Source organism: Vanellus vanellus (assembly GCF_965231255.1).
Source record: "Vanellus vanellus genome assembly, chromosome: 3".
NCBI lineage: Eukaryota > Metazoa > Chordata > Aves > Charadriiformes > Charadriidae > Vanellus > Vanellus vanellus.
This window is the reverse complement of record NC_138907.1, coordinates 1,224,150-1,245,000: the sequence shown is the minus strand read 5'-3', so window position 1 is coordinate 1,245,000 and position 20,851 is coordinate 1,224,150. Positions and strand designations below refer to the sequence as shown.

The 20,851-nt window shown below is 40.2% G+C and overlaps 2 protein-coding genes across 2 annotated transcripts in view; one reads left to right on the top strand and one right to left on the bottom strand.

Moving 5' to 3' along the window:
• The window catches only part of CFAP61 (cilia and flagella associated protein 61), a gene marked incomplete at its 5' end in the record, with an annotated part of 116,424 nt that extends 110,634 nt beyond the window's left edge, over positions 1 to 5,790 (bottom strand). Inside the window, 4 exon segments of the mRNA XM_082480634.1 lie at positions 562 to 629; positions 1,575 to 1,651; positions 4,330 to 4,480; positions 5,648 to 5,790. Of these exon segments, the coding sequence (XP_082336760.1) occupies positions 562 to 629; positions 1,575 to 1,651; positions 4,330 to 4,480; positions 5,648 to 5,790 (439 nt within the window).
• Positions 5,791 to 8,430: 2,640 nt separating this feature from the next.
• CRNKL1 (crooked neck pre-mRNA splicing factor 1) lies at positions 8,431 to 20,336 on the top strand. The gene is made up of 14 exons (XM_082481586.1): positions 8,431 to 8,503; positions 8,824 to 8,976; positions 10,400 to 10,491; positions 10,603 to 10,761; positions 11,128 to 11,294; positions 11,819 to 11,997; positions 12,672 to 12,842; positions 13,527 to 13,718; positions 14,457 to 14,516; positions 15,532 to 15,612; positions 17,928 to 18,167; positions 18,588 to 18,689; positions 19,270 to 19,518; positions 20,081 to 20,336. Exons 1-14 carry the CDS (start codon positions 8,456 to 8,458, stop codon positions 20,246 to 20,248), a joined length of 2,061 nt encoding a protein of 686 aa, XP_082337712.1. The 5' UTR covers positions 8,431 to 8,455; the 3' UTR covers positions 20,249 to 20,336.
• The last annotated feature ends 515 nt before the right edge of the window (positions 20,337 to 20,851 follow it).

Below are 20,851 nucleotides of genomic sequence, written 5' to 3'. Positions count from 1 at the left end.
CAAAGCATCCTCTCCCCATGTTGTACTCGCTTGGCTAAATAAGAGAAAGTACCTGATGTGACGGTTCTGATGTATGGGCGTGATGCCTGGCTGACATGTATGAATTTATGTATGTGTGTGCTTGTGAATATATATACACATGTGCCAAGTAGCCTACTAGCCATTGTCTCTCAAAGTATAAGCACTGATTTTAATATCAACTCTATTCAGACAGAAATCTTCACAAAACTTGTAGGAATGCATTTCTGAGATCTTTACTCCTGTTTGAAATCCTATCTGCTTCCAGCAAATTTAAAAACTGCAGGAAATGGAGAGACTGCTGAATGGACTGCTGGAGCAAACATGTAACCACATAAACTTCTTTTACAAGGTATGTCCATTGGAAGTTACTTGAAGATTGTGTTTTCTGTATGTTTAGAAAGTGACAGCTATTCTCATTATTAACAAAAAAAAAAACCCACACCAAACGAAAAAAAGCCCACCAACACAGCGCATATTAATGATAGTGAGATTTGAGATTGTGCTCATTATTTTAAGAATAAAATAGTATTAAATTCTTACCTAAATTCTCATCAGCTGGTATGAAGAGAAGTATAAACTGCAGTTCTGGTACTGTGATAAAGGCTCTCCTGGACAAATAACATAACTGTGTTCAGTCTTTCAGCATTATACCCATCAATCAGATACAGCAGCTAGTCTTTTAATATATAAATGTTTTTCTCCTTTGTCTCTAACCTTCCTTTATGAGTCCACATGGCTCAAAAATTAAAAGATTTTATTTATGACAAATAAGATCATATGAAATGCATCTGGGCATTTTTTTTACCGGTTGCTTTTTTCTATCTTATTTCTCTCTTGATTTCCTAATCCTTAGATTTCAAACATCCTACTTCTTATATATCCTACTTCCCCAGTGGTGAAAAAACTAAAGATGCTAGATCTCTGCGGGCCGATCTCTGACCTGGCATCTGGATGAGCTGGCTTAAGATGACAAAGTAACTGTAAATTCAACAGCAACAGCACCAAGTGCAATTCACTGTTTAAGTAAGTAGACTCTGAGTATACCAAATGACCCAAGCAATGGTTATATTTGAGTACTGAGCTAACACAGTAATATATTGTGCCACTTGTACTGTATCATTTGCAGCCTTACCATATAATCTGTAGCTAACAAACTATCAATAGATTACCTGGGAACAAGCGTATTCCAGAAACATCTACAGCTTTTTAAGCTTCCTGCTCAGTCATGTGCTTTGATTTTTAAAAGTGGAAATTTAGGAAAAAGAAAATCTTGCGAATGCAGTACTATTTCTGTGGAAAATTACTGCAGAGATGCAGCTAAACCTTAATGCTGTTTGGAAAGGGTACTTGGAACTGTAACAGCTAGGTTTCAAAGCCAACAGTGCACATTTGATTAATACAAGGTTATGTTTTATTACCTTCTGAGATTGTTTAGAAAGATATTTAATTTTGATCCAGTGAACACCAGAAGGCATTTTTAAATTCCATAATCTCTCCATGTGATGGTAGGAGAGTGCACATGTTTCAGTACAGAAAGTTACATGTGAACTCACCTAAAAATTTCTTGGGAACATCCAGCTGCGTATTCTTCTTTTGCCACAAAAAGATGCATGAACAATGTGTTCAAAGGCTACAAAATGAGGAATGAAAATCTAAACAATATGCAGCTAATATTTTTTAAGTCAACCCAAGTATTAATATGGACATTTATTTCCAATATGTATGAACTGCACTCAAAATGAGTAGCTTCACATACATAAGTAAATTCAAGGCACATGTGGATAAAGTTATGTAATTAAAGGGCTTTTTTTTAATATCACAATTTGTGTTCTGTAATATTTGATTTACGCTCAAGCTTACTATTGTTTGACTACAATATACATAAATTGTTTCATATTTAACAGTATTAATTCCAGACTAAAACCATTTTAATCTAACCATGACAACTAACAACTAAATCTTAACATTTAACATTTGTCTGATAAAGACATTCTTTCTAGGTTTACAAGAAAAGCTCACATGCTTCTAATACTCCTGAAATGTTTTTGCTTTAAAAGTAGTAAGAAAAAAATTAAAGTCTTATGTTTACATCATTAGACACATTTAAATATCCAGGCAGAAACAAGGCAGACTAAGAGACATCTTTATTCTACATGCCTCCACTTAACCTGGAAAACACTAGCAAAGAAAAATCCTTGGGCTGGAATGGAAAGTGCTATTAATTCAGCTGTTTTCTCTTGCATGTTAATTTCAAGTGCTGAGTCATTGAAGATTACCTGTAGATTAAATATTTCTACAGAAACTACTTTAAATGGAAAAGCTTGAGGTCTTCTGAATAGTTTAATATTCCACTAAAACATCACAGCTAGAGTCACCAATAAACATCAGCTACTTTAGAGCAAGAATGATTTTAACAGAGGTTGCAGTATATGGACCAGCACAAATACAACAGGCTATTGTAATGAATAAACATCAAAAGCCATTTCTTAAAAAAAAAACACAAACAAAACCCAACAAACCACAAAACAAACCAACCACAACACAAACCCAGACTTTCCTTTTTTGTTTGTTTTTTTAAATGCAAAAGAAAAAGGAAGAAAAAGAATGTTTTGTTCTTGAGGTCCAAGAGGAGGCAAGATTCAGCCTGTGTTTCTGATTAGTGATGGTAACCAGGCAATCCTGTAAAGCATCTTCACCAATTAAATTCTGCACAAGTCAATTCCTAGTTTAGACCTTTAAGCTATTTTATCATTTCTGTGCTCTAGGATAAACACTTGTCAACTAGACTTTCGCAAAATTCTATTTTCAGGAGATCTCAATTTTGTAAAGCACATCTGCAAGGATTTAACCTGCAGTTAACCAACAATCTCTCACCTAGTTATAACCCAGAATAGGTTCAGTTGTTTTGTCAGTGCAGAAGCATAACATGTACTAAGTCTTCTGTACATATTTTAGAAAATAATCTCCAGTCTAGAAAAAGAAGAGTTGTTCTGCTCCTTGTCAATTTCCAAAGTAGCTTTCATTGCTGTTTATGAGTAGTAATTCCTAACACACTAAAGCTTTTTTTTGGGGGGGGGTCTTTTCTCTTTGTATGCCCCTGCACTCCGAAGTCAGCTGCAGCTTTGCTGCAAGAGATTGTCAAGCAAGCCGCCTGAGGAAGAGCTTGCAGAACTGACAGCACGGCATAACCCAACAGGAGCAGCTGCAGCTGCACAGTGAATGAAGTGGTTGTGCCCGCAATATGCCTGTACACAAAGTACTGTTCAAGTGACAAAGAAAACAGATTACAAGAAAATTACATGGGGTTTTTTTTTCCTATACTCCCTTTGGCTGTAATAATTTTGTTTCTTTTGACAGCACACACAGCATTTTCAAATACAATTGCTGTATTTGTCAGTTTTTTCTGCAAGCCATTGCTTAAAGTCACCCAGAACAACACTGGAAAACTGATGAACAAACTGTCTAGAGATAATTTCAGTAGTGCCAATACCTTATTCTGGCACATGCTGCCTAACTTTTTGGAGTGTTTATGGTTAAAATTTTCCATCTTTCCTCAACAATCACAGGATCTAGTTCCTAGCTGGACTGCATGATGGACAGCATTTGAATCCTGAATTTCTAAGTGCCAATTTCTAGTCCATAATTCCAAAGAATAATTCATAAACTTGACCAAGGAGCCTGTATGAAAGCTAGCACCACACAGAACAGAGCGCAGCAGTCTCCACACCAGCAAAGAAGCTTACTCCAGAACCAAGACACTCATGTCAGCATCTTTCTCCACCCAGTGTAAGTCACCATCCTTCAAGCAGGGGTACACTCCCTGTCCCTTATTCTTTATCTGAAGACATTAAATTTGCATTCAGTTCTGTAAAATAGTAAAACTTTCTTCCAAAAGGTGAGAAATAAAGATTCTAGTTACCTTGCAGTGAAAAGGATCTTAGAGCAAGGACTGGCCTCCCCAGTAAACATTCTGTTAAACAAGACCTGAGCTGGACAGGTTTGTGAATGAGAAATACTGGTGACAGCTATGATTCACACTGCTGTCAGTGCTAACGCAATGCATCAGACATGTTCTGCACGTGTGTGGCAAAGAAAGGACTTGTATTCCTTAGCTGCCATCCTTACAGTTATCTTCTGGTACTGTAGTGGCAAAAGCTCAGGTACTGATGAACTTCTGAGCACCTGAGGGTTTTGTAAAGAATCTGATGATCACCTTCTACAGCCTGAATGCCTCAAATCTACCTAAAGTAGATTTAAATGAAATGAAATTTAAATGAAAGCTCAACTAAAATCACACAATTTACTTACAGTGCATTTATTGTTAATGTAGTTTTCATGTAAGAATGTTTCCCAATCAGACTGATCAGTGATATTCCAATTTGGATAGTCCAGAAAGGCAGCATGGGCTATAACCTCATTCTTCTCATTGCAGAGTGTCAAAGCAAGATTGGACTTTTCTCTGTGAAAACAATTTAATTTTGCAGAAGTTGAAGCAACTAAAAGAAAAGTGACTGACCCTGTTAGAACAGCAAAATTAACCACGTTCAGAAGCATTCCCAGGATCAGGCCTCATTACCCACATCCTAACTTGACATTATTGCTTCAATTCCAAATATTTATTTAGTGTATTCTGACATTATAACAATTCACATGACTTTTCAAACCCTCAGTTACTATGAATTTGATATGCAAGACTTAAATGCTCCCTCTTCTTCTCATGTTTCTTCATATATCTATATTATTAGCACAAATAGGTGGTATACAAGACATTTGCCATTAATTCAAGTAGAAAAAAAAAACACTTAAGTGACCCATCAGCATTTCATGCAGTCTGTCTCTGTCTGCTGTTCACCACTACACAGAAAGATGAAGCACAGAAGGTTCATCGCTACCTCCAGTGATGAAGATATTGTTGCAGAAGACTTCTACAAACACCCATTTCTGCTAAGGACATTGCCATGTGAGCAGCTAGAATACAGATGTCAATGGACAATATTAGGTATCTTGGGGGTGTGAAAAGAAGAGGCACATTGAAACATATTTTATAGGAGATAGAGGCTGTCTCCCGAGGCAGAGTAATGAGAGGCAAAGAATAACTAACTCCTTCCGTTAAGGGGAAACTGAACGAAAGGAAAAGATTTAGACATACACAGGAAAAAAAAAAAAAAAAAAAAAAACAAAAAAACCCACACAACAAACAACCCCAAACAGAACAGTCATGGCCACAGAGTGATTAAAATGCCTAGTCCCTGCCCCTCTACTTCTATCACTCTCCAACAGGCAAAAGGATTTTTTTAGATGGAGCAGACAGCAGACACTGGAATCTGATGGTTTCATCGGGTATTATCCAAAAGTATTTCTTCTGAACTTTTATAAAGAGGAAGCTAGTGTAGAGTCAAATCTTGTCCACCACACTGGCAGTGATTCAAGTTTGCACGAAGTCATACATGTGCAACACAGAAGAGATGGAAAGAGATTTCCTTTCCCTTTTTGTGACTAGCATAAAGAGTCATTATACCACATCACGTAAAGGCTCATAATATTTTCTGCCATATAAATGTGTCATAATTTATTGAAGTTTCCTGCAGGAAAGGTAATATAATGTCCCTAAAATACTGTTACTTACAAAAGGTAAGTGACATCAATCCTTCCAAAAACTACTTCTGTAAAATGGCTGAAGAGGCCGATAATAGCTGAAACATCATGTGATTCTGTTCTTCTGGCACTGACCACTTCTGTATTTCCACTTAGAGAAGTTATTGTAGTCATCTTACAGACTGCAACAAGAAAGAAAGAAAACATTGCAGTTCTGGTGGATCACACTGCAATCCATTGTTCAATGTAGTTATGTGAAAGGGATTTTTATGTAAACTGTGAAGAAGTGCAACTCAGATGGATTTAAGTGCCTAGTTCCTGCACACCTCTACAAAAATACATTGACTGCATATAAATACAGCATGCAAACAGTGCACAAGTATAAATACAGCAGGCAATCATCCCCATTTTACTTCCTGTGTAGCATGTAAAATACATACATGTTTTTAATAGGCTACAAATTACTTTTATTTATTCATTTATAGGCATTCGCATGCTATCTATCAGAACAGTGCCCATCATTAATAATTTCAAACTTAATAGCCTTAAGTCTACAGGGTTGGGAGGGTCAGCTGCAAACAATCAGGATAAGAAAGACCCAGTAACATTAAACAGCCATTCCAGGTGAGTTAAGTGTATTTTGTCCAAAACAGCTCCTCAAATTTCTTTTTAAGTCAACAGCAATGCTTACATTTCAGAAGGAATTGAAAGTGCTGTGGCTTCCCAGCCCAAAAGAAAAACGTTTTTGTGGTTCCACTTTAACAGAATTTGCCAGGTCCAAGTGGTTAATTGGCATGCCTAGCAATTTCAGAACATATAGGAGCAACAGGCATTCAGACCACCTGCGACTATCAGCTAACAGTTCATTTATCTTCCTGCTGTGTTGCTACTCCATATTGTAGCCTGTTGTGATATAATCAAGAATTAGGCATGTAAAACAAACTGAGAAAGCACAACAGTTTTCCGCAATTTCTTAAATACAGTTGTGCAAAATACAGCATTACTAACTCAAAAAAGCCAAAACAATCAACATACCTAGACTAGCAGAACACTTACCAGTCTACCAAACACAATAGCCATTTCTAACATTGGCTCCAAACCCAGATGTGACGCCCAATTATTAAGCCCCACACATCCCAACTAAAATTGGATAACAAAGGAAACCCTGCATTTTATAGCTTTTACCTACAGATACAGTCATGTGCACGGCTACATCTTTCACATACAGTCAAGATATTGTTACAGGTAACACCACAGGTCTCAGTCATGCAAAAATACATTTGCAAAGAGGTACCGGCATCAACCTGAGGCAAAACATCCTCTGCAGGTTTTAACGCATTAGCTTAGTAAACAGAACTGTGGTTATGTAGAAAGAACTAGCTACGCTAGAGTGTACTTGTTACCGAGTATAACATGTACTCGTTACCAAGTATAACAATAACATCTACAAGGAAAAAAATTATACCAGCTTGCATACAACTTCTCAAATGTCTTAAGTTGTAAGATATACATATTCGTCCTAGGGGAGTGGAAGGCAACTATACCCAGGGATAAGTGGCAGATGATTCTTAAAATCAGCAAAGAAAATCGCCACATAATTCACTTATACATTTCATTAAGTAACTGCGAACTGTGAGACTACTAAAATAGTTGGTTATTTTTTATTAATATCAACTCCATATAACAAAATAAGTAGAAATTTTAAAATGTTAGCGAACTTAAGTCTAGCATTAAGATTACTTCAACTGAGGAAAACAGTCTGCCGCATTTCTGTATTCAATTGTTTAACTCAATGCATTAAATAATAAAAATACCTCTTCTCCTCTAGCTTACCCTGAAGGCTCTAAACACTCATGTAATCACAACTGACATAAAGCAGCATTTACACATTGAAAATGTACCATTTTCGCAAGAAAATGCACTGTTCCTACAGCAACTCCCGCATGTCTGCTATGAGAGCAGCATACCGCAGATGAGACTTGGCAAAACAGGCAGGAACTGTTCCTCTTCTGACCTAGCGCTTTGAGTAATTCCCTCTCTGCCTCCTTTAAAAAAAAAATTATTATTTTTTTTTTTTAAACACAAGTGGGATTCCCCATGTGGTATATATATTTTTTTTTCCCTGTTACCGACTCAGAACACACCATGCGCGTCCACACACACCATAGGTGCGCATCTCACAGGGCTTCCACAGGACACCTGGAGCGATGCCGGGCAGCACCCACCGAACCAGGCCAGAACTCACGGCTGCCCTCAGCAGCAGCAGGGACTGCAGCCTGCCGGCCATTCCCGCCCCCGAAGGGCCAGGCCCAAGCCTGAAGGCCCAGGTGGCCCTCAGGAAGGCTACGAGGTCTGAGAGCCGGCCCGGGCTCGCTCACCTGACAGGAGCGAAAGCCGCACGGGCGGTGATGGCGGGAAAGGCGTTTAACGCCCACGCTGTTAACACCTCTCGGGCCAGGCCTCGGCAGCACGGACCCCGCCACACCGTGAAAGACACACTCCGCCGGCCCGCGGCCCCCACAGGCGGGCGAAGCCCGGACCCCGGCCCGCCGAGCCGCCAGGGGGCGCCGTGTGAGGCCACACTTGGGGTTGTGGGACGCTCCGGCTGCGCCGGGCACTCACCTGTCTCCCGCTGCGGCGGGGACTCCCATTCCCTCCGCGGGCAGGGGCGAGCGGGCGGACGGGCGGACGGACGGGCGGACGGACTAACGCACCCGCCAGCCGGCGCCCGCCTCACTGCCGGCGCCGGGACGCGCCGCCGTTACTCCGGCAACGACGCGCGCCGGCGCTGCGTGAGGTCAGAGGTGACGGGGCGGGGCCCTCACGGAGAGGCGGCAAGATGGCGTCTACGGCGGCCGGCAAGCAGCGCATCCCCAAAGTGGCGAAGGTGCTGGGGAGGAGGCGGCGGGCCCGCGGCCGGGGGTGGGGAGGGGGGCCGGGGCCGGGTCCTCGGAGCGGCGGGGCCCCGCGGCTCTCCGCCGGGCGGAGGCAGCGGCGCTCCCCGCGGCCTCGGGAAGTTTTGCCGCTCCTCACCCCCCGGGCTGGTGCTGGCGATAAGGGCCCTGTCGGTCTCGGGGGGGTGTCTCCACATCCTTCTTTGGTGAATAGTGGACGTAGTAAACCAGGGGAGTAAGTCAGTCCTGAGGGGGTTTTTCAGTTTTGCATTAAAAAAGGGGCAAACGTGAATCAAGCCCCCTTACGTTACAGGTGAAAAATAAAGCACCCGCGGAAGTTCAGATCACAGCAGAGCAGCTTTTAAGAGAAGCAAAAGAGAGAGAACTCGAGCTTCTTCCGCCACCACCTCAACAGAAGATCACAGATGTTGAAGAGCTAAATGACTATAAACTCCGGAAAAGGAAGGTAAAGGCTAAAAATAATCCTGATCACGATGCTCATAATTTTGACGGTTTTTAACTTAAACAAGGTGTGGTCTATAGTCATCTGGAAATTCCACAAGTAATAACAATTCATAAAACCTCCTAACACTTCCATAGAAAATGCTACTGTCGTGCAAAAATCGTACATTAAACTTATGTTGCGTACTACCAAATTCTGTGTTGAACCAACATATCATGTGTGACCACGTTCAGTACGTTCAGAACACTACAAGAGTAATTACATACATTGTTTATATGCAGTTTCTTCATTGCCTGGCCGGTCAGCGTGACAGAACATTAGCAAGCTTTACAGTAATGCTGGTGGTTTTTCCACCTCACGTGTTTAAAAAAGACAGAGTGCATTTGCAAGTGATATTTCTGTTCTGTACAATTACAATATTGTTTGGCATGCTTTAGAACACAACTTTCTACACTGCTGATGGTTATGTTTGATGATTGTCTTGGAACTTGACCATTTTGCATGTAACATTTCAGGTATAATTTTTTCTTCTTTACTTAAAAAAAAAAAAAGAAAAGTGCTTTGCTTGTGCAAACTTACCTACAGTTTTGTTCTGCAACACCACGGCATCCCTGTACTCAGCCCTGAGTGGGTTTTCCATTTCCCTCCTTACCGTAGTGGCTAGCACTCCTCACGATGACTTTGGGCCTTACTGCGCTGGATGCTGGTGTACCTCACTTGGGCACATGCCGAGCAACTGGAGTCAGATGATCAACACCACAGCACTGCAAAAACAATTTTTCATGTTACCTTTTTTTGTCTCTCATATGAATGGCAGTAATGAGCCACCACGTTAACTCTGTTAAACCATGTTTAGCCACACGTTAAATAGAAATAGCATTGATCCTCACAATAGCCAAACACAAGGCTGAAGAAGCTCTCACCATGGTGCTGAGCAGTGAAATTTGTCTGGCACATATGATGCTGGCATATTAAATCCAGGGAATAAGAGCAAGGCATCATGCTTTAAAGGAGAGCTTAGAGCAGGTCAAAGTGAATAGACTCGTGCTGGTGCATTCATGTATATTCAGAGTTGTCTGCAATCACTGGATTCCATCTATCCAGGTAATGTTGCTACTGAAACACTAAGCAGGAGATTAAAAAAAAAAGTAAGATTTTAGTGCTGTCAGTTATTATTCCATCAGTATTTTAGCTGTCAGATTGCAGGAACTTGAGTTTAGTCCTACTTTGTAGGATGAACAACACTTCTAGCTTCTCTGTTATGCAATTTTTAGGGAGTGCTGTATTGAGTATGATTTGTTACTACATCTGCATGGGTGTAAGACATTTGGAATTGATTCCAATAATAGTAATATTCCGTAAGCCATTTATAACAAGATTGGCCTGCACAGAGATTTCTTACTTAAAGAAATAATTTTCTTCCCAGACTTTTGAAGATAACATAAGAAAAAACAGGACTGTTATCAGTAACTGGATAAAGTACGCACAATGGGAGGAAAGCCTAAAAGAAATACAGAGGTAATTATGATGCAGACATCTCTTATAAACCTTTTAAGACACATGTATACAAATGCCATCAAAGTCTTGAAGGCACATTGTATACACAACTTACTTATCTTTGCTTTCCAGAGCCCGTTCCATTTACGAGCGTGCTTTAGATGTGGACTACAGAAATGTCACACTCTGGCTGAAATATGCAGAAATGGAAATGAAGAACCGCCAGGTTAATCATGCACGAAACATTTGGGATCGAGCCATTACCACCCTTCCCAGGGTGAACCAGTTCTGGTATGTTTACAGAGAGCGGAGCATTGCTTCTACCCCCAAAGACTAGATCATTTTTCTATTTTGGTATCATGCATAAGTGCATTGTTTTCCGTTTCTCCAAGTCTTTAGGCTAGTCTGAAAAAAAAAAAAAGAGAAAAGCTTAAGTTTCGGAAAGGTTTTGTACTTTTCAAATGGCAAGAGTATTGGGACAGAATGATGTTTGTGTGCCTGCTTGCTGCCAGTCACAACAGTATCTGTAGGCATTTCTGGGGTGCAAGTGGGGAATAGTTGAAGAAATCTCAGTAATGCTCTTATTAAGCACTCAAAAAATTCTTGTAATCTATATATTTACTATGTGTTTATAAAAACTTGATCTTGTTTTCTCAGGTATAAGTATACTTACATGGAAGAAATGTTGGGGAATGTTGCTGGATCACGTCAGGTGTTTGAACGTTGGATGGAGTGGCAACCAGAAGAGCAAGCTTGGCATTCCTACATTAACTTTGAGCTGAGATACAAGGAGGTGGACAGGGCTCGTACCATTTATGAGAGATATATCCTTTTTAATATATTGTAACACCTGCCCAAGTTTAGCCCTGTGTTCTTCGTTTCTTTCTTATCTATTCTATGTCCAGCTATGTCCCTGTGCTCCTTTTTACTGTGGCGTGTTGGGAGTAAGCCACCATGCTGAGAACCAGCAGCAGGTATTAAGAGCACATTTAGAACATGCCTCCAAATTCAGTTAAGTGAACGTACACCCTGCCATAATAGTGTATATTTAGCAGCACTCATGCTTCCAGCTTTTTTGCAGTTGTCATTTGTTTTTCAGATTTCTCCTTAAACTTCTTCCTGACCCTTGCCTGTTTTTTTATCCCTTTTAAATTTTGTTTTAAGTTCTCAGGAAGGCACAAAGCCTTTGCATACTTAGGTCTGTTTTGCGTCTTCTTCCCAGTTGCATTTTTTTTTTTGCATATGCCATGCTTCAGAGTTGTTTTGTGTGTTCCATAACCCTGTAGTCACTAGGAAGAAGGCAATTTGAAATGTCCAACCACCGCTTATTTCTTTAACATAGCTCTACTTGTTATTGTTCATCCTGACGTTAAGAACTGGATCAAGTATGCCCGCTTTGAAGAGAAGCACAGTTATTTTGCTCACGCAAGGAAAGTATACGAGAGGGCAGTGGAATTCTTTGGAGAAGAACATATGGATGAGCACTTATATGTGGCTTTCGCAAAGTTTGAGGAGAACCAGAAAGAAGTAAGACCTTGTTGATAATACATCAGGCCAATACCAACTGCCCCCACAAGATTTCTTCTTGAATATCAAACTCAAGGCCACCTGACATTCACTGCAATACTTGTGTTTTTCAGCTCTGTGTGAGGTAGTGTAGCCTGAGATAAGGAGACAGTTTTTTGCTTAGCTTCCGTTTGCTTTTTGGTGACATCAAGGAGATAACATTGTAAGAAAGGTGGGCACCAAATCTGCCAAGCCTGAGAATAGTGTCATTGGATCAAATACATATCCTCAGATTTGTAAGTTTCTGGGAAGTTGTAGGCTTGCATGATAAAAAACTGAATTAGTCATGTTTTTCCCAGATGGTCTCTTTAAAGGGCCCGGTCCATTAAGCAATTTAAAGTGTTCTGTGAACCCAAAACTATGGCCTCTTAAAAATCTTTTTAGTATTCCAGACTTGTCTATGAATAAGAGGTGGTGGGTCTTGGTATTTACTGATTTCCCCCCACACACACCCACACCACAAATTTTACTCTTCAGGGAGAACTGTGTTAGTCCTGTCCTAAAACAGTCATTTACATTGAGATATCCTATGATTCTGCTTTCTATTAAATATTGCCAAAAGCTTACTGAGAAATTGTGGGGGAGGATAGAAGCTGCTTTGTAAATATTACTCAAATGAGATTTACTATTTTCAGTTTGAAAGAGTGAGGGTGATCTACAAGTACGCCTTGGATAGAATTCCAAAACAGGAGGCCCAAAATCTCTTCAAGAATTACACCATCTTTGAGAAGAAGTTTGGAGACAGAAGGGGGATTGAAGACATCATTGTCAGCAAGAGGAGATTCCAGTATGAAGAGGAGGTGAAGGTATGTATTACAAATACCCTCTGGGCTCATCATTCATCCAGCTACTGCTTAAGGTACATGTGTCTCGTGATATGAAGGCTGATGAGTTTTATATTACCCCTGATACTCAGTCCAAGAAAACACCAAGAGAACGCTATTCTTGGAGGCAGAATGCCATCCATGAGGGAGAACAATACTTGTATTCACTGCTTTATTTCTGCATTCTGATGTAGATTGTGGAGCCAAAGTTTTTGATTGAACTCAGAGCTCGGTAACCTTCACAGTCATCTTAGAGGACAGTGCAGTTTAGCTTGTAACTAACTTCGCTTCTGTTACGCGGTAACTGTTACAGGACACTTCACCTGTGTGACAGGACACCTCACCTTTTTGTGAGAAAGCAGGTGTATCACACCTACCTACTCTTCACTGAATACTGCATATGTCATCATATCCTCTTTCCTTCTGACAGTGGAGTTAGTCTTCACTTAAAGAATGTTTGTAGGTTAAAAAAAATGAAGAAATAAATGCCTTTTAACCCAAAAGCTCTAGCTTAAGCAAACCTGAGACCAACGCTTTTCATTAATATTCCAGTGATCTATTTTAAAGGAGAAATTCTGAATAGAAACTGTAAGTAAAGGAACAAGGTCTGTTATTTCTACTAACTGAAGTTTCTTTCCCATTTCTCTGCTCCCATCTTTCCGAAAGGCAAATCCACATAATTATGATGCATGGTTTGACTACTTGAGGTTAGTTGAGAGTGACACAGATGCCGAGACTGTCCGAGAAGTGTATGAAAGAGCCATCGCTAATGTTCCCCCAATTCAAGAGAAAAGACACTGGAAGAGATACATCTATCTTTGGATTAACTATGCGTTATATGAAGAGCTGGAGGCAAAGGCAAGTAGTAAGAAACGAGTTTTTTTTTCTCCTTCCTTCCCATGTATTTTCCATATATTAAATAGCTACACATATTTTAATAAGAAAACTGAGAATTAAAAATTGTCTTACTTGTTTTGTCTAACTAGCTACAGGATTTGCTATTTAAGTATGGGGTGTTATTTTCCCTCTCATGCACAGGGGAAAAAAATACTTCCATTTCACCCCAATTCATCCAGAAACACACTGATAATAAAAGCAGAAGTAGGTATTTCAACCCCATCTGAATTGCAAAATAGTTTTGTATTTAACAAAACTATTTGTGAAGTTGTTCTGTGAAGCAGTCAAATTCTTTCTGTAGTGCCCTTTCAAGGCTGTGTAAGTATTTCTTCTGTTATCAGTCATGTAACATTATAGCAGCTCTTTGTTTCATAAAGTTGTATCATAGTATACCTATTCAGTGTCTTAAAGGGAAAAAAAAAAACACTTATTCCCCCACAACGGGGACATGCCTCATTTTATGGTGTAATTCTTTGTGTTGAATCTTGTTTTCAAGAGATGACTCTTACTGACTCTCAGATGTTATTATCTTGGAATTGTGCACACTAAGTAGATAAGTACTTTTATATCTTAAGTATACATGATTCTAATCAACTTGACTTAAAAATACCATTTTTCAGTTTTGCAGCCATTGCACAAACTAAAATACAGTGTAATCTTAGCAGTGAACAAAGTATTTAATTTTGTCTTTTCTTACAGGATGGAGAACGAACCAGACAAGTGTATCAGGCTTGTATCGAGCTCATTCCCCACAAGAAGGTATGGCTCCTCCAGCAGTTTGTATTGAGTCTCGAATTAAAAGTTTCCAAGATAAGATCCTTTAGTCCCCGTCCCCCCCCCCCAAGGTTCAGGTCTGTAAACAGCTCCAAATAATTACCAGCACATTCATGAAGACTCTGCTTAGGGGTTTAACTATCCCTTCTAGATTTTCACATCCATCTTCCAAAATTGATAGTTGTTTTTTTTTTTCCAAGGTAAAATATTAGATGTCTATAATATGCATTATGAGAAATAGCAGGCTATGCACCGATGTCAAATTTCCTCATGCAGATGTAATGCAAAGGTTTCTTCAGCATTTTCCAATCACTAAGTATGCTCTAAGAAGCTGAAACAACATGTACTCAGATGATAGTCTAGTACTATCAAACAATAGGGAAGAACGCCTGTCTTTTTTTTTTTACTTACTTGTTTTCTTCCTCAGGTTACTCCTTTTATAGTTGCTTGTAGTCTCTGCAGGGTACTTGTCACTCTGTTTTATGTGGGGTTACTGCCTTTTATAGCAACTGTTTCTAATTGTCTGCACAGTCCCAGCTGAGGGAGGTGCATTTGATAAACCATCTTTCAGGTGTGTATTCCCCATTACAATCGGTCTTCAAGACTGATTTTTCGGTTTTGTGGGGTTTTTTTGCCAGTGAGTTTTAACTAAAATATCCACGTGGCAAAACCCTTAAAACACAGCGTTGCCTTGGAATGTCAAGAAATCTTAGTTCATGTACTTTGTTTTCTAGTTTGTCATTAATCATGTCATCTGATTATCAGCTGTGTAGGTTAGAATAACATGTAATTATTAAGAGTTGATTAGCTATTAATTGATTCAGTGATAGCTGATATTTTGCTAATCAGTTTTTCAGCAGGACAACACTGAGGTCAAATGCAATTAACTGCAGTAGCAGTAACGTCTTGTATAGACAGAGTGATTATTTTCTTAAAGAACATATGCGGCATTATTTACTAAGCTTCCAACCCAAGCATCACATTGTTCTTTTTCTTTCAGTTTACGTTTGCCAAAATATGGCTGCTGTATGCACAATTTGAAATACGCCAGAAAAATCTTCCACTTGCCAGAAGAGCATTGGTGAGCTTTTGTTAATTCCATAATTGACTTTACTAACTAATAGTAACAAGGGATTGGCATTAAAAGATCTTAAATTGTCCTTTATAAATTGCTGGTTTAATCCACTTAAATAAAGCATCCGAGAAATCTGCGGGGACCAGTATTTACTGTCATGTATGATTTAAAAAGAAGCGTAGCTTGATATGATGAATTAGCCATGGGCGGAAATGAATGTAGCTTTCTCATTTCAGCTGACAAAACACACATCTGAATGCAGGAGTACCCAAATCAGCTTAGTGCACTTGGAAATTTTTAACTGCTGCTGATTTGTTTAAATGGTACTTGTACTATCAATAACGTTTTAAAAGACATTTTAAATAAATAGGAGGTTTTGACCCTCAGAAACTAAGACTTGCTGAATAGAGAGTGTGAGTCCCAGCTACCAGGTTGCAGAGAGAAGCAATCGTGGGGACTTGGGGCAGGCTCAGGAGCTTCTGTGAAGAGTTCACTATGTGAGTGTCAGCATGTCAGAGAGCAGTGGGGTACATTTTGGCAGCAAAACCTTTTGAAATTAAAACACTTTCATTCTCTTCAAGATTTTCTAAATAAGCTCAGTGATAGCATTAGGAATTTTGAGAGAAAGCTGATGTTGGTAATCGTTGAGGTGGTTTGACTTTAACGAGGAAACTGATGGGATTTCCATCAAACCCATGGCACAGCAGTGATAAGAGCATAAACACGAATGGCCTTCTGTAGCTGACACTGGACCAAGTCTGTCCCCAGTGCGCTCGTAAAGCACATTGTCTCTTCAGCTGGACTTCTGCCCATGACCAGAAAAACAAGAGGGGCTAAGTCCACTGTGAGACTGTTACTGTCTCCCTGCAGGAGAAGACAACCCTCTGTCCTGAAGTGTGCTGCTGTTGTAGCTTGGCTTAAGATGCCGTCGCTCAACATAACCGTAGTCACCAGTCAGCACCTTGCTTCTGGCCTTCTGGTTTTTTAGGGGTATTTTTATAGGAGATTTTGGAAAGGCTGCTTTGGCCTGATAAAGTTTCCTCAGTTTCTTTTAGGCTTCTATTTTGTTTTCCCTGTTGTTGTTTAATTTCTCTGACAGACTTTTTTAGAAGGTCACCCTTTCCTTGTTTCGGAAACCAGATTTTGCCGCTGCAGCCGTAATATTTTTTTGGACTTGTGGTGGTTTGGGCCAGACTGGCCACTGAAACTGAACAGAAAATTGGTTCTGTTTTACCTCGAACCAGGCCAGGAATGGACCTAGATTTGGCAAGCAGTTTCTTTCTTTCTTTCGCAACGAGTTGACTTTGAACCTCCTCTTTGGCAAGGAGCCTTGCTCCTTGCCTGAAGTGAGGGTCCTGCACTGCCACCATGCAGAAGAGATGGTCCTGCTCCTGATGCTGAAGCTGTCATCAGCGTGCAGGCAGCACCTTTGCTCTGCCTCGTTTTCACTGCTTCCAGATGGTGTGTGGATTCTTTGTTTTCCCAGGGTCTGAGAGATGCTGGGACTTGGAGACAGGAGACCAGCTGGAGCCTGTGCTGCTTAAGAAAATAGTAGCGAGGGGTGCGTGGGGAAGAACTGAGCATATTTTGAAATAGAAGAGGCATTTGTACGGCTGGAGAGCTGTAACGCTGACCATAACGATGTTCCCAAGTGGTGGTTTCCTCCATTTTTAATAAGTACCAAGATAATCAATGTGTAGGAAAGTTGTGCTGGAGAATGGTAGTGAAGGAGTTTGATCTCAAATAACTTAATTCACATGAGCTTGAAGAAACAGAGGCTGCAGTCCTTAATAAATAATAGTTGTCTACAGAAGTGACTCCAAGAGTGAAGCTCCCTACATACCTGTCTCGGATGTTCCCATTCTTAACTGTTGCAATGATGAATAGCGGTGATGGTCCAGGAGACAGTTTCTCTTGATATAATTTTTTTTATAAGATACTTGGAAACTGCTTGCCTGGAAGACTGGTACAGACTGGTACTATGCTTTCTTCTGCTTTTGATGCAAGATGAAGTGTTCATTTGATGAGCCAGGGTGAGTTTCAACTCATACTTTGTGGGGAATCCATGTTATGTAAAGGTGTAACAAGTTAGAAGGTTTTCTGCTTTCAGACTTTTTGTTGATGTTTATGGATGCGCACTCATTTCGCAAACATTGGTTGGATTTCATACTGGCTCTGACCAGAGTCTTAAAAAGCAAACTCTGCTCAAAAATGAATTTTAGTTCAAATACTGGAGAGTAAGCAGATGCTTAGAAAACAGGGTGGTGTGTTTTTTCCTTGCAAGATCTTTAAGTGGTTTTTGGATTTTTTTTGCTTAACAGGGGACGTCCATCGGTAAATGTCCAAAAAACAAACTGTTTAAAGGTTATATTGAATTGGAGTTACAATTGCGAGAATTTGATCGTTGCCGAAAGCTGTATGAAAAGTTCCTGGAGTTTGCACCGGAAAACTGCACGTCATGGATTAAATTTGCTGAACTAGAGACCATCCTTGGCGATATCGATAGAGCCCGTGCAATATATGAGTTGGCTATTGGCCAGCCCCGGCTAGACATGCCAGAGGTAAGGGGGTGGATGAACTTTACAGTTGGCACAATTTTAAGGTATTTATTACACAGTGTGGCTAATTAGAATGTCAATTATCTACCAGCTTAAACAGAACTGCTTTACATAGTGGCTTAGCCTGTCTCTCATTAATTTAGCATCTGTTTCTTAGCAGGGTATGCAGGACGATACAACTCACGATAACACGTGGGGGGAGAAACACGCTTACAGGAGGAAGCTAAATGGATTACGCGCACAAGATTTAATATTGCTTAGTCTTAATCCTAGCTTGTAGTGTCAATAAATACACAGATCTCTGAAACTTTTTTTCAGAGAAATTTCACATTTATCCATGCTCCTCCTCTTTTTTTTTTTTTTTCCGTTTCTTTTCATTATCTCAGTGTGCTATGAACAGAGTGAGAGACTTCTCTTTTGCAGGTTCTTTGGAAATCCTACATTGACTTTGAAATTGAGCAAGAAGAGTACGAGAAAACAAGGAATCTTTACCGCAGATTACTTCAGCGGACACAGCATGTTAAGGTATGTGTGGGCACCCAGAACACAGAACTGGTCTTGAATCTGGTCCACGGTGGAAAGAAAGCCTTGACTGCTTTGCTTGCCTGGCTTTTTCAAATCAACGGGGAACCTACGTTCAGTCCAGTGCCTGTGCCCTGACAGGGGGGAAGACGTTTCTAAATTACATGTGACAACAGGTGTATCTTCCATGAGAGAAGGCTTTGCGGAAGGTTTCCTCGCAGCCCTCTTCCTGCTGAGCAGCTTTGGAATTTTAGTTGGAAAAACATTGCAAGGAAAAAATAGTTGTGTTTTTTCCAGTGTAGTTTGCTGCCGTTGTTTGACTAAATTCAGACAGATTTGTGATGATCGAAACAACCGCAAGAAAATTGTCAACGTAGTTTACATGTATATTCTCTTGCCAAAATGAGGCAAATCTCTCACATGTGAAACCCACGTGAATCTTCTAGGTATCTGCTTATGAAAAGGTACCTCAGACTTGCATTGGTGTTTGATTTTTTGGCTGCTTTGTTGTTTGAAACTATCACTGAGCTATCAAACTTCAGAATGGAGGTTTCACCTTGGTTGCGATTTGCTTTCGCCACAGGTATGGATCAGCTTTGCACAGTTTGAGCTCTCTGCGGGAAGGGAGGGGAGTTTGTCAAGATGCCGGCAGATTTACGAAGAGGCTAATAAGGCAATGCGAAACTGTGAGGAGAAAGAGGAGAGAGTCATGCTTCTGGAATCCTGGAGAAGCTTTGAAGAGGAGTTTGGAACTGATACCACTAAAGAGAGGATAGATAAACTTATGCCTGAAAAAATAAAGAAGAGGAGAAAACTGCAGGCTGAAGATGGGGTAAGAGGAAAAATCATGCAAGCAGTCACTTTGAATCCTTGGTGGCTTTATGCTGGGGTCTGGTACACAAAACAGAGTGGGCTATGGTGGATGCTAGAATCGTATACCAATTTTACTGCAGTAATTGAAAAAAAGCATTGGCCTGAAACACCTGCCGCTGAGCTCTTTGCTCTTCAGCAAGCTACGTGGGCAATTGATTCAGAGTGAGGTACTCGTACCAAATGCTCGAGCTACCTTTACTTTAAACTCCTACCACGGACAAAGCAAAACACCTTTAGGTAGTACTACGGAGATAGTTTGTTTCTTAACTTTGTTTGGGAAACTATAGCCAGGCCGTTCATCAAATCTGCCTGCTCATTACGCGCAGCAGGAGTAGTACTGTCTTACGCCCGTTCAGCTCATTGGTTTCATCTGGTTTTCAGCTGCTATGGATGGTCTAACAAACATTGATTTTAATTTTATCTCACTGTTATGCTTATTAGAAGCACCTTCTAATAGCTAACATTAACATGCAAATTAAACTTGCTTTCTGGTTTGTTTTTTTTTTTTTTTTTTTTCCTAGTCTGATGCTGGCTGGGAGGAATACTATGATTATATTTTCCCAGAAGATACTGCCAATCAGCCTAATCTCAAACTACTTGCTATGGCTAAACTCTGGAAGAAACAGCAACAGGAGAGCGAAGCTGCAGAGGTGGATCCAGACAAAGACATCGATGAAAGCCAGTCTTAATACATTGTCTTTCCCTCCCCCTTTTCTTGGGTATTGTACAGTATTTTCATTGGTGACAAATAAATGTATTTGAAGAGTTTTAGTATTATTGACTTGAGACATTTTTCGTTTGGAAAAAAAAAAAAAGCGCCATATTGGAGTTGATTCCCTTTAATAGTCTGTTGATTTCCAACAATTAAAATGAAAGGTCATGGGGCACGTGCAGGAGTCTGCAGCTATTACCAGTGCTCTGAGAACTGGAAGAACTGGATGGCAGCTTTGTTTTTAGCAGAAGACCCACTATTCTAAGGCTCCTACAAACTATCACAGTACTGCTTAAAGATATTAACGTGCCAAGACAGCAGATGTACTTTCTTTAATGAGACAGATGTCTCTAACCATTCCTGATTGATTTTTCCAGTAATTCTGTAAAATATGTAGGGATCACAAGGATAGTTGGAAACAAATCCTGTTGACTGCAACCTGTTCCGCTACCTATCCACGTAAGCTTTTATCCCAGAAAACTGTTAAGGAGGGATAATAACAGAAGTTAAATGTACTGACACTAGCCCCTAGAAGACGCATCTGTAGAAATTACTACCACGCAGTCTGTGTTTTAATATT

What these genes read in the sequence shown, in the direction of transcription:
- CRNKL1 (XM_082481586.1), top strand. Translation starts at nt 8,456, where the DNA reads ATGGCGTCTACGGCGGCCGGCAAGCAGCGCATCCCCAAAGTGGCGAAG. An exon ending in CCCGGCTAGACATGCCAGAG is followed by an intron (nt 18,168 to 18,587) that starts GTAAGGGGGTGG and finishes TCTCTTTTGCAG; the next exon opens with GTTCTTTGGAAATCCTACAT. An exon ending in AGCGGACACAGCATGTTAAG is followed by an intron (nt 18,690 to 19,269) that starts GTATGTGTGGGC and finishes CTTTCGCCACAG; the next exon opens with GTATGGATCAGCTTTGCACA.